The sequence below is a fragment of the Netta rufina genome (assembly GCF_964035555.1).
Source record: "Netta rufina genome assembly, chromosome: 9".
NCBI classification, from domain to species: Eukaryota; Metazoa; Chordata; class Aves; order Anseriformes; family Anatidae; genus Netta; species Netta rufina.
This window is the reverse complement of record NC_140132.1, coordinates 5,508,018-5,524,718: the sequence shown is the minus strand read 5'-3', so window position 1 is coordinate 5,524,718 and position 16,701 is coordinate 5,508,018. Positions and strand designations below refer to the sequence as shown.

The 16,701-nt window shown below is 36.5% G+C and overlaps 1 protein-coding gene across 1 annotated transcript in view; it reads left to right on the top strand.

The window, feature by feature from the left end:
• ACSL3 (acyl-CoA synthetase long chain family member 3) overlaps positions 1 to 16,701 on the top strand; it is a 37,036-nt gene that overhangs the window by 14,471 nt on the left and 5,864 nt on the right. The window contains exons 4-14 of the mRNA XM_084291829.1: positions 1,551 to 1,660; positions 3,399 to 3,537; positions 5,282 to 5,432; positions 6,022 to 6,145; positions 6,434 to 6,505; positions 7,335 to 7,474; positions 8,103 to 8,275; positions 9,327 to 9,401; positions 10,445 to 10,636; positions 11,890 to 12,004; positions 16,417 to 16,574. Coding sequence (XP_084147955.1) covers positions 1,551 to 1,660; positions 3,399 to 3,537; positions 5,282 to 5,432; positions 6,022 to 6,145; positions 6,434 to 6,505; positions 7,335 to 7,474; positions 8,103 to 8,275; positions 9,327 to 9,401; positions 10,445 to 10,636; positions 11,890 to 12,004; positions 16,417 to 16,574 — 1,449 coding nt within the window. The remainder of the gene's footprint in view (positions 1 to 1,550; positions 1,661 to 3,398; positions 3,538 to 5,281; positions 5,433 to 6,021; positions 6,146 to 6,433; positions 6,506 to 7,334; positions 7,475 to 8,102; positions 8,276 to 9,326; positions 9,402 to 10,444; positions 10,637 to 11,889; positions 12,005 to 16,416; positions 16,575 to 16,701) is intronic.

The following is a 16,701-nucleotide window of genomic DNA, read 5'->3' as shown; positions in this document are numbered from 1 at the left end:
GTTTTTGATGTATTTATTTTGTTGATGAGTAATTAACTACATAAATGGTTAGTTTGGAGATTCTACTTTTTCTTTAGAAGCAGTGTGGCGTTTCGGTTGTGCTTGTTGGCTTGGCGAAACTGAATTTCTGCTAGATGTTTATATAGCAGGGGTCACCGAAGTAAGTAGGGAGAGCTCGTGGGAACTAGTAGAGGCACTCTTCTGGACTTTGCTCCCACCAAATTAAAGAAAACACAGTGCATGTGCGTTTGCCCTGCAACAGTTCTGAACTGTGATAGACTGTTTAAGGAGGAAAAAATAAGTAGAGGTCAGCGATTTACTTCTCTGTGTAAGAAATGTCTGCTTCTGAGTTCTTCTTGACTCTGCTAAACTGAGTTACTAACCCCATGGATTTCAAATCCTCAGGATACAGTGGAGTTTGATCTGCTGCTGCAGTGCAGCCCTAATTTGTAACAGGGTGTCTTGTTCTAGTAAATATTGCTGTGTTGAAGTTTTTGGCTAAATTTAGTTAAATTCAGATACTTAATGTGATAGGACCTCCAGCACTGATGTTGTGATTCTCAGTAATTGTGATATCAGATCTTTCACATTTTTCAGGAGGTGAGCTGTAGTACGGTGCTATTCCCCTATTTAGCATTTTGCTTGGAAAACAGGAAATCACTTTTTTTTTTTTTTTTTTTTTTTTTTTTGAGAGAGAGTAATATCTCTTTTCCTTTCTGAGCTGCCTTTCTTTCCCCCCCGGCCTCTGCCTTTCTTTTCTCATGCAGATTCCATAAAAATGTCAGGAGATGGAATCTGGTTTTAAAATCGTTAATCTGAAATAACTGTGGTTTAACACTACCACTAATGAGCTGCCCTTAAATACCAGAAATGTCGCTTTTCTAATAGTCCATCTCCTCAATATTTTCTTACCTTACTGTTCTGTATTCTCATGGTGTCAGTTCAATGCTGTGGTTGTGGTGATTAAACCTTAATTTTGTTGTTTTAAATAGATGGGAGAGTATGATAGTCACGGATTTATTGCCAAGTAAGGGAACTAATCTGCTGGTAAGACGTGCAACAATAGTCTAATAATTTCTTCTTAGCACTCTGTTGTACGAGGCTAGTGACAAGAGTATAGGAATTCTGAAAAGTCAAATTAATACTGTTTCTTGCCTGTGTACAAAAGGACTATAAAAGTGTATTTATGAAATTGAGAACAGATGTGTACTTTTAAAATGGTAAAAACCATGAAGATGAGAGAGTAGATCTAGAAGAGAATTACAAAGGGTAATGTGGTTATATACTACAAACTAGAGCATGAAAAGTAGCAAACAGTCACGCATACAATATTTGGTTTTTGTTCCCCCTGTGAATAACTGAAAATTATGCTGTATTTAAATCCTCATAATGTGTATTTTTAAAGTACAAGACTACACCACCTTCCTATTAGTTGACAAATAGTTTTACTGTTTTGCCTAACTTAGAACAGGTTAATGTCAGCCCTTTGGTATAAAGCTGTACGTGACAGTGTAAAACAAAGATTCACCTTTTCTTTTTCTTTGTTTCAGTTGTTACTCTGTACGCTACTCTAGGAGGCGCAGCGATAGTACATGGGCTCAACGAAACGGAGGTGACCACCATCATTACTAGTAAAGAACTGATGCAAACAAAATTGAAGGTCAGAAAACTTATTGTTATTTGTGTGCCTTTCTCCAGGGTATCTCATCACTGGTAAAAGGCCTGGTAGCTGTATGGAACAGTGATTTATTGCCTTTCTGTAGTGCAGACAGTTCTTACAGAACATGAATTTTGTATCTATCTTCATATACAGAAAAAGTCAGCTTTGGGATTTAAGCTCCCAAATGACTTCTGAGAACACAATGAGCTATTCGCACTGCTGAAGATCTGTAATCCTGCCTGGAACAACACCTTCACCAGGAAATTCTGTGGTTTCTGGGTGGATTTAGTGCTTGTAAAATCAACAGTTTGAAGGAAATACAAAGAACAGAAAAACGTATAAACTATATATGAATAGCTAAAAGTGATCATACTCCTTGGATGTTTTCCCAGGAGAGAATGGCCCTTAAATCTAAAGATGAATGCTCAGAAAGTCAGAACTCTTTTCTAGTGCAGAGAAAGCTTAACAAACATTAGTATAGTCCAAAAAAAAAAATCCTCCCCAAATGTATTTTGTATTTAATAGAATATTTTCTGTTAAATAAATCCCAGCAACATGGTAGGAGTAATTAAGGGTTTTAATTTCATGCCTTAACCACTTGTGATTCTGGGCAATTGGGAGACTGCAGAAACTTGGATGCCTTGCTTCGAACTCCAAAGTGCTGTAAATGACCAGTGAAGTTCCTTAACTGCTTTCATAAGGAGAACTTCTCAGACCCAGTTGCTCTTTTCTCCAGAGGTTTAGGTCTTTAAGAGTATGATTGAGTTAGTGTCAGCTGCTGATTATTGTGTATTAATTGTTCCATGGTTAACTGTCCAGGGCATCCACAGTCCTGCAGCACTTACAGTTCTTACAATTTATGTAACTTTCCCCTGTGTTGTCACTGCCAGTCCAAGAGGTGTCTGAAACAAGTGATGTGTGGTAACTTTGTGGTGGTCTGTTCATTTGGCAAAGCTGGGAGTGCAGGATGCCCACTGGTTTCCAAGACCTTACTGACCCAGATAGAATACAGAGATGGAAAAACAAACCTGCATGAGGCTGGTCGTAGTGTGTTTTGGAGGAACTAGACCTTTCACATAGAGGAGCTGTTTAATTAAAAGCTCTGCAATATCGATGCATGTTGAGAGGGAATTTTGCAAGCCTTATTTTTTTCTCTCAAGTTACTAGAGCATATGTACTGCATGCTGAAAGAAGTGGGCATTGTAAGAGAATGAACTGTATCTGCTAGAGATGATAACATCTTTTTTCTCTGCAACTTTGATAAGTGTCTTAAAACTTGGGTTTTGTTTGAAATACTTAACTACTGCTTACGTAATCATTTTATGTTTATTTGCGTGCTGTTGGTTATTTTAAACAGCATAGTAAACAAGGAATAACCAAAGTATTGTTATGATCTTGGTGTCGACAGCTGCCCAGCACCTTTTCCTCTCAGTATTCTATGAGTGGAAAGTCAGTTATCTCTTCTGATCTTCATAGTCTTATTTGCAGGCTTTTCTTGAAATCAGACCCAGATTAGTAAATGGATGGAAAATAATTTGGACTTCTAAGCGGAAAGTTCAATTAATCCTACATATCTAAATGTGGAAAGTTTCAAGCTTTGCAGCTGTTTGAGCTAGATAGGTTTATCCTCTGATACTGTAAATGTTCAAATATTTTGTCTTTTTTAATGTGTGTAATAGATAAACTTCTTTTTTTCTTGTTGGCACAAATTTCATGATTGATGTCTGAATTTCCACAGGAAATTGTTTCTCAAGTTCCACTGCTGCGACATATTATTACAGTGGATGGCAAACCAACAACATGGTCAGAGTTTCCCAAGGGTGTCATTGTTCACACCATGGCTTCCGTGCAAGCCATGGGTGCCAAGGCAGATACTGGTAGGTTATCTTTTCTTTCCATTTGGATCATGTAAATTATTGTCCTACTCTGACCCTGTTGAGTAAATTTGGGAAGATTGCACGTCAGAAAATTATGCAGTGGATAAAATGCTTTTAATAAAAACCATCTTCTCCACAAGCAAGTGTCATGTATGTCAAAGAATAATTTTTAGCATATCTATTTAGACCAGGATAGAAATCTAGCATGCATTCTTATGAATGATGAATTAAAAACAAGTTATTTGGAATACACAGAAGAAATACTTCTGCATTTATAAAAAGCAAAAGGCATCAGTAATACGATACTGTTAAATCCGCAAATAACAAAATGTAAAATAGCTATTTAAACCGGATAGAACTTGGTCACAGCTATTGTAAGTCTAATAGTCTCAATCTACTATGTAATTTTCTTGAAATTTATTTCCAAACGATGTAACATTCTTAGAATTAGAAATAAAGAATTTCAGAAGGTGTTTTAACTAACTTGTCATAACAAAGTCTTTTACTCTTAGCACTGAAGGGCTGCTAAATCTAGTATCTTAAGGTTTCATTATATTCAATAGTTGCTTTTGTTCTTGTTCTTTGTGATTTCAGTCTTCTAATCATTGAAGGCACGTGAATGTTGCAATGAATTTTGTTTTAGGAGTGGGCTGGGAGTTTAATCTGCCTGCTGTTGAAGTTTAGGGGAATAGCAATTGTGCTGCCAACATGATAACCTCTCAATTTTTTTTAAAAAAGATTGCTTTCCCTTTTTGATGTACCGATTTTGTTTACTATTAAAATTGTTTAAGAAGGCATTGAATCATAGAATCAACACCAATAGAATAAATTATGGCTACAACTCATTAGCTCCTTGAGGCTTTTTAATGCATTTGCTGGGTAACAAGGTGTCTAATCCTTCTTCTTCCGGTCTTTCAAGCATTGCATACAATAAAGGAACGTTACCTCTGTTGAGTTAACCACTCATAAATTATGGAATACTACAAGAAATTTTTTATGGTCAAGCATGTTCTGCTTGTTACATTAAATCAATGAGGTTCTTGTTAAGTTGTTTCCTCTCTGCCGGTCATTGCACAGGATGAACAGGGTTCAGTGAGTGGGAAATATGCTTTCACTGTTCTCATTCAGTGTGTGCTTTGCCACATGTATTGTACATTATGTAGTTTTTCCTCTGAGTACACGCAATTGTTTTCATATTTTCTTGCTTTCGGTGCAAGTATTTAAAAATGCTTTAATCCTGTTAAAGCTATTGAACTTGAATATTTATAGAAATTGGAGGTCATGTTGGCCCAGCAGAGCCTTGCTGTGAGTGCTTTGATGAGGCAGCATGTGACTTCTGTGCTGCAAGTGCATGACAAAGTAGCTTTGCAAATACAGATTTGCCTTGTGCCAGCTTGGAACCACTGCAGCATAGCTTCATAAGCATATGGAGCTCTGGCGTTTTGAAGAAGTTGAGTATCTGCCCATTTTTCTGTCTTCGGCAGGAATATAGGAAACGTAACAGGAACCAAGTTGTTTCCTAGGCTAGGGCAATCGCTGGAAGTATTGCTCAGCTCACACAAAGAAGTCCCTGCTCTTTTTGAAGGCACTTAAGCTTGCCCGCAGACTTTTCAAATGAAAGTAAAATGTAATGTCAATAGTCATGTTATATTAGAACAATTGCTATAATATGTTAGTGTGTAAGATCTCCCAATCTGATAGGCTTTCCGCATGTCATATATTCTGTTTTTAATGACAATTACAGGGAACAAACAGCAGGCCAGGCCTGTACCCTCAGATATTGCAGTGATCATGTACACAAGTGGATCCACAGGAATTCCCAAAGGAGTTATGATCTCCCATTGCAACATAATTGCTGGTATAACTGGAATGGCTGAAAGGATCCCAAATCTGGGGTACGTACCAACAATTACTTAACAAAAATAAAGAAGTTGGGTAGCTGCATATAATTTTAGATGAACTATTGTGAAAAATATTAACAGTTTTATGTTGCTTTGTCTTTGACGCATCACACTGTGCACTGATGTCTGAGCATCTTCCAGTACTGCATTAAATGACATGATTGCTCCATGTGCTGTCTCTCTCATCTTCTGTATGTGGGCAAGACCGGGACACAAAAGCCTGTGAGGCCGCCTTGCAGTAGAGTGGTTGAAAGCTACCTTAAGCAGTACTTCCTTTGGTTAGTGTTAAATTCTGTGGTTTTTTTCTGTTTGGTGCAGTTTTTAATCTTGTCCACAGAGCTGCCTTTGCAACCATAACACACGGTTAATTGTCTTGGGATGAGAAAACATCACACTTCATTCATGCCATAAACCTACAGTATGTAATAAAAGAGCTTTGAAACAAAGTCCATCGTATTTGAAATCCATTCATAAGCTCAAATGCATTCTTCCACTTTTCTAGTTCTTCAGTAAGCTTTGTATAAATTTAGCTTAGTGACTCTAATGGTGTGGTATAAGCCTATTTCTTAAAAATTTTTTACAGGGAAAAAGACATCTATATTGGCTATTTGCCTCTTGCCCATGTTCTGGAACTGAGTGCTGAGCTCGTGTGTCTGTCTCATGGATGCCGCATCGGTTACTCTTCACCACAGACATTAGCTGACCAGGTACAGTGTTGATATAAGCCCATGTATTAGAAAATTACTTGTGTCAGACCTTATTTGGGGGTGTGTGTGTGTGTGTGTGTGTGTGTATATATATATATGTATGTATATATATATACGGTGTGTTTGTTTGATATTGCAATACATTTCCATTTCTACAACTTGTGAAACAGAGTATCAGTTATTTGTTTAAATTAGAATTCAAATAACAATGATTGGAAGATGTGTTATGTTGTTTCTTATGTCAAAAGTCTTGAATATGTCTGCTAGTAAACTTGTTCTTCATTTTAGTCCTCTAAAATAAAGAAAGGAAGCAAAGGTGATGTTACTACACTTAAACCAACACTAATGGCAGCTGTTCCTGTAAGTAACTAAAGAATGTTATAACCGGTTAAAAATAAAACTCATCATTCAAATTTTATCAGTAAAATAAATGCAATGATCATTTAAAATATTTTTAAGCTGGCTTAAAATAATATATTTGGTACTTATTTATATGTTGAAGATAAACATACATCACGTGAGTGTCAAACTTGGAAGAAATTTAATTAGGATTTAAATAGGATAGAGGATTAGACTGGCACTTCAGTAATCTGTTCATCATAATAAAAAGTGTATGTGGTTATGTACATACATGCTGTGTATTTATATGTTTATGATATGTACTCTCTTCCTGATCGCTGTTTTTAAATCACATGTATGCAAAAAGATATAAACCTTATGGAATAATATGTACATGATGTGAAAACAGTCACAATGTAATAAAAACAGTCCTTGACACAGGCTTCTCTTTACCTTATTAGACCTTATCTGGGAAGAGAAAATAGGTTTCCACCTTGTAATATGTTAAAGATCGTGTTTGCCTGTTTAGCAAGCAATGTGCTGGCTTTCACACTAATTTTTGAAGTGAGCATCCGGTGGTAGTGAAGAGAAATGGACTCATACCCGTGTAATACTTCATTGAACAAGGATAGTTAGCAGTAGGGAGCTTGGGGTTGAATAGTGCTTCTGCTCAGATTTCTGCTTTCCTCCTTTATATGAGCATCTTGCTATTTTTTAGTAATGGAAGCGAATGCAACTGGGAGTGGTCGGTCATCTGACCTACATTAGGTTTTCTAGATTGTTTCCTTTTTATTGTACTGAATTTAAGATTTCTCTTGCTTTGAGTTGAAGTTTTTCTTTTTATAACCAGGAAATTATGGATCGGATCTACAAAAATGTCATGAATAAAGTGAATGAAATGACAAGTTTCCAGCGGAATCTATTTATATTGGCCTACAATTACAAAATGGAGCAGATTTCCAAAGGTTACACTACCCCGCTTTGCGATAGGTAATTTCAACTTTTTTCTTAATGGTATCAGAAAATACTTATCAAAATCTTACTACACGACCAGTATCTAATTTTTATGCTTTTCTTTGTTTTAACGTTCATCCTTGGAATAAAACATGAACAGGCCTGTAATGAATTGTAAATTGAAACTACAAATCTGTAGTTTGTGAGATGGCTTTAAATATTTACTGATATAATTTAAAAGACTTATGTAACTTGAAGCTGATTTACATTCATTGCATTATGTTCATCAGGGCTTTAGTGATGAGTTTACACAGTTCTTGGGTAAGATAGGAAAGCTATAGATATTTGCAGTCTTTACATTTTCACAGAAGTCAGACTAAAGGGTAATTACAAAATCTATAGTTCATGTAAAATAGTTTTGAAGAAAAAATCACAACTTTACCATCTTACTAAGACTATGCTTTCAAAATATTTAATCCATCTTCAAGTCAGAATGTAGAAATAATTTTTTGAAATGTTGTTTTTTATGGAAAATCTTTAAATGTGCTCCTGCAAGGTTTTCTGAAGTTTATATGAAGATGGATGAAACTTAAAGCTTAAATACAAGATCAGGTGCTCTTTTGTTTTTAAGCAACAAATTCATATTCTCATCTTTGTATTTTAGCCTTATTTTCCGGAAAGTACGAATGCTGCTAGGTGGAAAAATTCGCATCCTGCTTTGTGGAGGAGCTCCACTCTCTGCAGCAACCCAGCGATTTATGAACATTTGTTTCTGTTGCCCTGTAGGACAGGGGTATGGACTAACTGAATCAGCTGGAGCTGGAACCATCACTGAAGGTTGGTGTAGCTGCATCCTTGCTGAGTGCTCTGTGGGGATAATCTTTGACAGTCCCTTCATTTGGTTTCTGCCTTAAAACATAATTAGGAAATGCTGTTAATCAAAAAATTTATGAAACAGTAGGAGTACTAGGTTTCACTTGTTGTGCTAAAGCTCATGGGGTACATATAAAATCAATGTTCTCATTTGTAATTGAGAAACTATTAAGAGCGTGAATGAGATCTTGGCAGTATTGTGCTTACTAGTTGAACTGAATAAAGCATTAATTTTGGTGAGCATATTGAGACGTTAGGAAAAAAAAAAAAAAAAAAAAGAATAAATACAAAAACCTGTGCTGAATTTTAGCTTTATATAACATGGAACTTCATGGTTACAGTTGCTTTTTAATCCTAAAATTCCACTCGTATTCAGTGGCAAAAACAGAGCTGCTGGTTTTTGTCAGTGGTGCGATACAGCTAGGAGTCATATGAAAAATATCTGATGTTCATTGCGATTATGCTAGATTGTAGAACATGTATCGTTCCTTAGTCATCCGCAGACTATTGGGATGTGGCTTTTATTCCAGGAGGTCTTTGGTAACGGCTTCTTCAGTAGTTTTGGAGGCGGAAAAAAAATCACTCTAGTAATTTGAGAAGGTGCCTGGATGCAGAAGCACTGGGGATTGAAACCAGGAAAGTGAATCAAAATGCTGAATCTCTGAATTGCTATGAAATACTGTTGCTTATTTCAAAGTCGAGCAAGCACTATTAAAAGTTGTGCTGTTTCTACAGTGTGATCCATGTGGACACAGAGTCAGAGCTGTGTTGATGTGGCTGGAGCTATCTGTAAATATAGCCATCTACTCTAGTGCAGAATGAGGAATTTATCTGTATTACACTGATACATCCACTGGTATTTTTGGAAGTTCTATTGTGTACATTAACGTTAAACTTCAGAAATAAGTAGTTAATTTTCACTAAATGAAGTGCATGATGACAAAGATTTTTCTTGTCAGTTTTGGTAATTTTTTTTTTTTTTTTGAAAAATGCTTTTTTTTTTTTTTAATTTTAGTTTGGGATTACACTACAGGAAGAGTGGGAGCACCTTTGGTCTGCTGTGAAATCAAATTAATGAACTGGGAAGAAGGTAAGAATTTATATGATTAAATTATAGTGCGTTTGCAAGACATATGGCTAGTTTTATGTAGGGTTTTGCTTAGTAGTACTAATTAGAAGACTGTTTCTTGCCTTTTTATTTTTTTAAATCCTACTTTTACCTATATACATTTGAGCCTATATACATTTGATCTTGGAGGGGGAAAAAGTAAAATAAATGCCTCTGATTTTTATATGTAAACGTATCTAGACAGAAGCTATCAACACATCAATAGTGTTTTGATTAGGTTATATTATGGCTTTTTTTGCCAATACTTTTTTGTTTATTTCAGTCACTTTAAATGCCTATTGTTTAAGTGTATACAGCATTGCACCTTTTTCAAGTTTGGAGTAGTAGTCTTGCAGGAGAGGTTGTAAGTCTTGTATGATGCATCTTGGAGTTGGTTTCAGTAGACTTTAACTGAAATCTATGCACAATACCTTCTGTTGTCATTAAGAAATTTTTTAATAGACTTCATAATATTAATAAAATAAGACTGACATATGGAAAGGTAGCTTAATGGATGCTGTATAAAATACAATTAATAAAATGTGAAGTGTGTTTAGACTATTTCTTCTAAGGTAGGCTTTTATGTATTGCAGAGTAGAACCACATAATACTTGAGGGAGTTCTGGGCTAATATGAGACCTTAGATTTTGGTAGTTTTTCTTTCTAAAATACAAGATGAATTTTTTTTTTTTTTGAGCCTGTGTGAAGCTTATAAAGCATGTTACTCCTGACAAAAATAAATAAATAAAAAATGCATAGGTGTGGCATCTGCCCTCCACATGCTTGTGAATTTCATTGTTTGCAAACACATATCTTAAGCAGCTGCTTATATGCTGAAAAGAAATGGAACCAGCTCTTCTCTTACTTTATTATTCAGGCAGTATTTTCAAGTGGTGACTAAGTGTTTTTTCAAGTGATGGCTAAGGGCTTATTATTTTTTTTGTATTTAAATAGTAACAGTGATAGGAATTCTTGCTTTGGAATGTATTTTTAATTCCTTCTAACTTAAGAAAAACTATTTTCAGGTGGATATTACAACACTGATAAACCATATCCTAGAGGTGAGATTCTTATTGGGGGTCAAAATGTGACTGTGGGCTACTATAAAAATGAAGGACGAACCAAAAAGGATTTCACTATTGATGAGAATGGGCAGAGGTGGCTTCATACTGGAGACATTGGAGAGTTTCATCAAGATGGATGTCTAAAAATAATTGGTGAGTTCACAGATTCAGGTAAACACATAAAAACAGATTATTTTCAGGGCTGCTAAATACTGTAGTTAACAAAAAAAAAATAAAATCTACATATCTTGCTATGCAGTCCAAAATCCTATGATTTATCCTAAGAAAATTCTTATCTTAACATATAAACATAATCATGTGCTCTTTAAAGCTATTTTTTAAACATTTGATTCCTTTCAAAACGGTCTGAACATTGACTCCAGTCTGCTAGCGAGTAGTAACTAGTTAAATGTAGGCTAACTTGAGCTAGAAAAGTGGTCTTAGATTTAATAACTTTGTAAGTGTGAAGTTTGATAGAGTGAAAGGGCTCTTGTAATGTGTTCTCAGGAATTATTATTTTTTTTTAAATCTTACCGTTTTTTACAATACAAGTATTCCTTCATCATAAAGTAACTAAGGGAAGAATATTCTAAGGTAAAGATGTTACTCATAAGACTGTGATAGTCTCCTAATGCTTTGACATCAGTAGGCACAAAAATAGGTGCTTTATAGACTGCCAAGTGTCTCTCTTGAAGTCAGTGGACGATTCAGTATGCTCTTTAATTCTGAAAACTAAGCTTACTTGTTTTATTAAATGAGTAAAATCTTAGGTCCCATTGCAGCTGCCTTTCCCTGGTCAAACAGGTAAAATCCAAAAAAACGACTTCGCGTGTTTGAACACTTACACGGGCATATAGCAAAGGAGAGGTATTCCTGGCTGCTGTCACAGCTGAGTGGTACAGTGCTATAGTCACCTTGACTTTGTGTCTACATACAATAAGCTCAAGTAATTTGGGCTGAATTTTCAGTTTCAATCGTTGTGTTTCAAATAACAGATGGACAGTTGCACTTCAAATATGGATTTAGCCTAGGAATAAATAGCAAAATGTCACCAAATGCTGCATCTGCTGCCTCAGGCATCTGGACCAGACAGCACAAAACGCGTGCTTCTAGCCAAACTCTGTTTTTTACATAACCCTAGTTGTCTTCTGTTCACTTGCTAGTGCTACAATATAGGAGATACTGTTTAAAGGCAGGAAATGCATAGAATTGAAGTGCGGCTCGTGTTTAAGCGAAGGACAGGTTGATGAGATTGAAGTCTGGAAATCTGCTATTAACTGTTTCTGGTACATTTACCAAACATGAGTCAACATTCCTTTTGACATTTAAACATTTCAGAAAAGTATAAATTCAATGCCTAAACCTTTGTGTTGCATAATTAACATTTATTTTTCTTTTCTCGATAGATCGTAAAAAAGACCTTGTAAAACTTCAGGCAGGAGAATACGTCTCTCTTGGCAAAGTAGAAGCAGCTCTAAAGAATCTTCCACTGGTAGATAATATTTGTGCATATGCAAGCAGGTAAGAGGCAGCTGATGTTTTGATGTTGCTATATTCTTTGCCTATCCTGCTGAAGTCACATGCAAAATGTTTTTTCTTCAAAGTATGGATTTTTTTAACTCATTGGAAAAGGATTTTATTTAATATACAAAGGAATAGCTTTCTTTATCAAAACTAAACATCTGAACTATATCCACTGTTTCTTGGAAATGCCAAGAATGAGTCTTTCACTCCCTTTTTCCCAACCTGAAAAGCAGCTGAGCTTTGAAGGCTAACTGCATTCATAACAGACATCACTCAAGCACTTTAGAGATGTTACCTATAGAAGCCCTAGTGGACCTTGCTCCTCGCTGTATTCAGCTGTGAGCTGTTCTTCAGAGGAAGGAGGGGATTGAAAACAAAACCCCAACAACTCAGAAGCTGCTTTGTGTCCATGCAGAACACCAGCAGAAGCCTTGAAACTGGAGAGAAAACACAGTAAATCCTATGCAGAACCACAACTGATAAAAAGTGATGAAACATCCTTTCTGTTTCCTAAGTGTACTACCAAGTTAGGCATATAAGGGCTCAAGCATGTCTGAAGTTTCTATTTGTAGAATTTCCGATCTGTACAGAATATAGACTTAAACGTACAAATATTCTTCAGATGCTTTTGGTTTCCTTTTGTCATTTTGAAGTTTGGAAGGTCATTCTGGAGCATCTGAGTGATCAGAAATATTCTATTCAGTATAATATACATTCAAAATAAGTCCCACTTAACTTTGAAGGAAGCCAGAACAAACACACCAGAGAATTGCTCACTAGTAATAGTAAATTAACTTTCGGTTTATTCACCTGGTTCTTTGTGTTTTTCTTAACTAACAGTATTCATCACAACTTTAGTTTTGACAGTTTCATAAAAATAGGTTAAGACATATTGAACATACTGCTGCTGAGAAGCTTTCATGGTATTAGGCTTTTATTATGGTTTTCACCTAATGAGCAAGTCTCTCATATTTGCTTACTCTGCCTGAGGTTACATGCATGTTCTGAACACTCCCTGTAATCAATGGAGAAAGAAGCCCCTACAGATGCTGATTGCTGCCATGCTATGATTGAAATACATTCTAGAACTGTACTGTCAAATTTTTTGTTAATTTTGCCAGGTCAACGTAGCATTTACAGTGTACTAGAATACTTAAAGGACCTGTAAATTTCAGTAATTCTACTATCAATTCTTATACAGTTGATACCTTTATATACTATAATTCAAATACAATGAAGTTTTAAAATTACTAAGACTGGAATATCTGAAATATCTAACTGGAATATCTTCTGTGGTCAGTCTGTAGCATAACTTCAGTAGGGGAGCCATCCATTTTACTGAGCAATCTTGCAAAAAAAAAAAATATATATATATATATATTGCTTTTCCTAATAATAGCTTCTTAACTGATGCACTTTTTATTGTGTCATAAGATCATTGTCGCAAAAGCATACTGTTATTTTTTGTGTGCTTTTGTTCAGCATAATTTAGAGAGAGAATTTGGCACTAGAAGAGCTGTATAGGAGTGTAGGTAGAGTAAACAAGAGAGTTCAACTTTAACAGATCAGCTTTCTAGATATACTTGTTCTTTAATGGTGTTACGTTTGCCTTTAACATTTATGAAAGTTTTGAGATTTTATTTTTTTTAAATATTACAGTGTTTGTACAGTCAACTCCATATATTTGGAATATATACCTGACTGGAGTTTGAAAAAATAAAATGTTAGTTACCTCTACTAGTTGCAAAGTTATTTGTGAATTACCAAGATAAGGAATTTGTGGCCAAATCTGGTTACATGTTGCTGCAAACATTTTTTTTCTTTACATCTCACAAGTTTCTACCGTGTTTGGTATGCTGACTGTAAAGAAATGAATTGGGACAGGAGAGCTGATCAACCTTCCATTAGAAATTAGGACAGATAGCATGTTCAGTGAATCTCAAGCATCATATCAAGAAACAGAGTAGTTCAGTCACCTGAGGAATAGGCAAACTTGGTGAAAAAATGAGTTCTCAGCAGGAGGCTCTGGGATACAAGGACCAGACTTTACAGAATTGGTGGTACAGACGTGCAGTACCACTGCAGATATCTTCTGGGGAAGTCTGAGGGCTGTATTCAAATAGGATCTTAAGTACAGAAAGGTAGGAAAGATGTCTAGTGTAGGAGAGACTTTGGCAAAAATCTCTTTTATAAAATGAAAAAAATAAAGTGAAGAACTACAGAGAGGCTGTGAGCTCCAAGTGGCTTTTTCCAGGAAAAAAAAAAAAAAGTATTTGGATGAACTCATTTGTCCATAGGAATTTTCAGATGAACTGAAAGTTTGAGGCTTACCCAGCCAAGTGATTACTTCTGTTTGCTGCTTTTCCCTGGAGATGCTGAAGTATTGCTGAACATGGCCTTAAACGTGTCAGAAGAGCATAGGAGCCAGGGATGGAAGTGCCAGAGTCCTCTGTGTTCTGCATAGAGGTTAGTCAGGAACAGCCATGCCTGAGGTAAATACATGGCTGCAGAGTAAGCGATGGAAAGACATCCTAGGCAGAAGTATCCAAACACAAGAAGGGAGCAGGATCTGGATGTGTTTGGATATACAATATACACACATTACAGAGCAGATGCCAAGTGGAGTCACAAAGGGTTTGGTGCAGCATATGGGAGAGAGGCAAAGACAGAAGGGGAGATGTAAGTAGTAAGTGATACTGAGGCGAATGTGAAGTCTTTCTGTAAATATATTAGAAAACTAAGATGGGTTTGGAGCCAGCCAACAGACAGAGCTTGTCAGCAGGTGATGCCAGAGGAGCCTACGTTTGTGATGGACTTTAATGCAGTCTTCACAACTGCTGTCACATGTAATTCATATCAGTGACAAAAGAAAAAAAAAAACAGCTTATATTGACCAAAAGGGTTTTTAGAATTAGTATGTTAAAATTATCTTACAGTCCTTGAAAGATAAACTAAAGTAATCTCCATACCAGGGGTATGGTTCGGTATGTTTTGCGTGAACTGTCTGTGTGGTGGAAGAGAGAGCTGAAATGACTTTATAAGTCTGTAGATGGGTAAGGTAGGTACAGTGGAGGACAGAATTAGAATTCAGAGTGAGATACTCTGTATCATGGAGATACTGCTTAAAAAAAGTCAGTTTAAGGGAGAGGATATGTAAATTGTACACCTAAATGTACAGGATAAAGAACCACCAGATGGTAGCAGTTGAGTAGGAACTGATACGGGTCTGCAAGTGCTGTGCTGTTTTACGCAGATAAATTGGATAATATGGCGTAATCAGATGCACAATGATCTTTTTTCTCTAATAAACATTAAAGGGTTTCGGTTCCATACACAACGCTTCAGAAAAGGTGAACCTCTTGAAAAGAGTCCCAGAGGAAACGGAAACATCTGGTCCCAGCTCTGTGAGGCATGACTTGCAAGGAAGGCGCATTACTTAAAATCCTAAAGAAAATTAAGAAAGGCAGGAAGACTAGAAAGCTAAGAAGGGGGAAAAATTAGTAACAGTATGTGAAAGAATACCTAGCTTCTGTGGAAAGGAGAAGAACATCTGAGTGCTGGCTGTATGGCAATACAACTGATGTAAACTGCAGAAAGGAAAAGCCAGGATAGCCATGAGAAACAGCTTTCCAATGGTGAGAGCAGTGATGTGTTTGTAATGCTCAAGAATGGGTTAAACATCTTTTAGATGGGGCTGATCTTGCTTCAAAGCAGGTGAATGAATTAGATCTACTTTACTCCATCTCAAAAACCTTGGTTACTCATTTCAGGGCAGATTGTGCTTCAAATCTGTGTGTTCCTAATACTTAGAGGTCACAGCTTCATCCATTCCAGGTATATCAGAAGTAGGCAAAGAGTGCCAGCAGTGGCGTGAGCGTATGGGGACAATCACTTGAAAGAGAAAGAGAAGTCACTTCCCTTACAGACGCAGGCGTTCTTTGAGATGTGTTGTGCATATGCTTATTCCACAACCTGCTCTCCAACCCCTCTTCACTGCAGTCCTCTACTCCTCTACAGTAACTGGATTCTGCAGTTGAGAGGAAACTGAGGTAGGGAAGCCGCACTCCAGTCTTCATACCGGGATGCAAAACATGAGGAGAGGCAGGGCACATTGACATCGTGTGGGTACTGCTTCCCCAAAGCCTTGAGCATGAGGCACAGTGGAATATGCATATAGACAGCACACCTTGAAGCAATCCAGTTGCTGTAAGGTAAGTAGCTTCTCTTTCTACTTATTTTGAAGCAGGCAAAGGTAATTTGTGTGCTACTTCAGAAAGATTACCAGGTGAACAAAAATCAGCTCTTAAGAGTAACAACTGTATGAACTGTACCCCCCCTCAACATGAAACGTTGTTTATAAAGAGTTGTTAACGTTACAAAATTCATACTAAAATACATGTACTTCTCAGTTTCCATTCTTATGTCATTGGATTTGTTGTGCCAAATCAAAAGGAGCTTGTAGAACTGGCTCGAAAGAAAGGATTTAAAGGAACCTGGGAAGAGATCTGTAACAGTCCTGAGATGGAGAAGGAGGTACTGAAGGTGCTAGCGGAGGCTGCCATGGCAGGTGAGTAGCTGGGTGGTAAATATTAGCCTTGTGGACAGTGATGTCTGTGAAATAGATAAGCATATGCCCTAAAAGTACGTCCTAGTGCATGTGTATTTTACTATGTTGCATGAGAACATAAATGAAT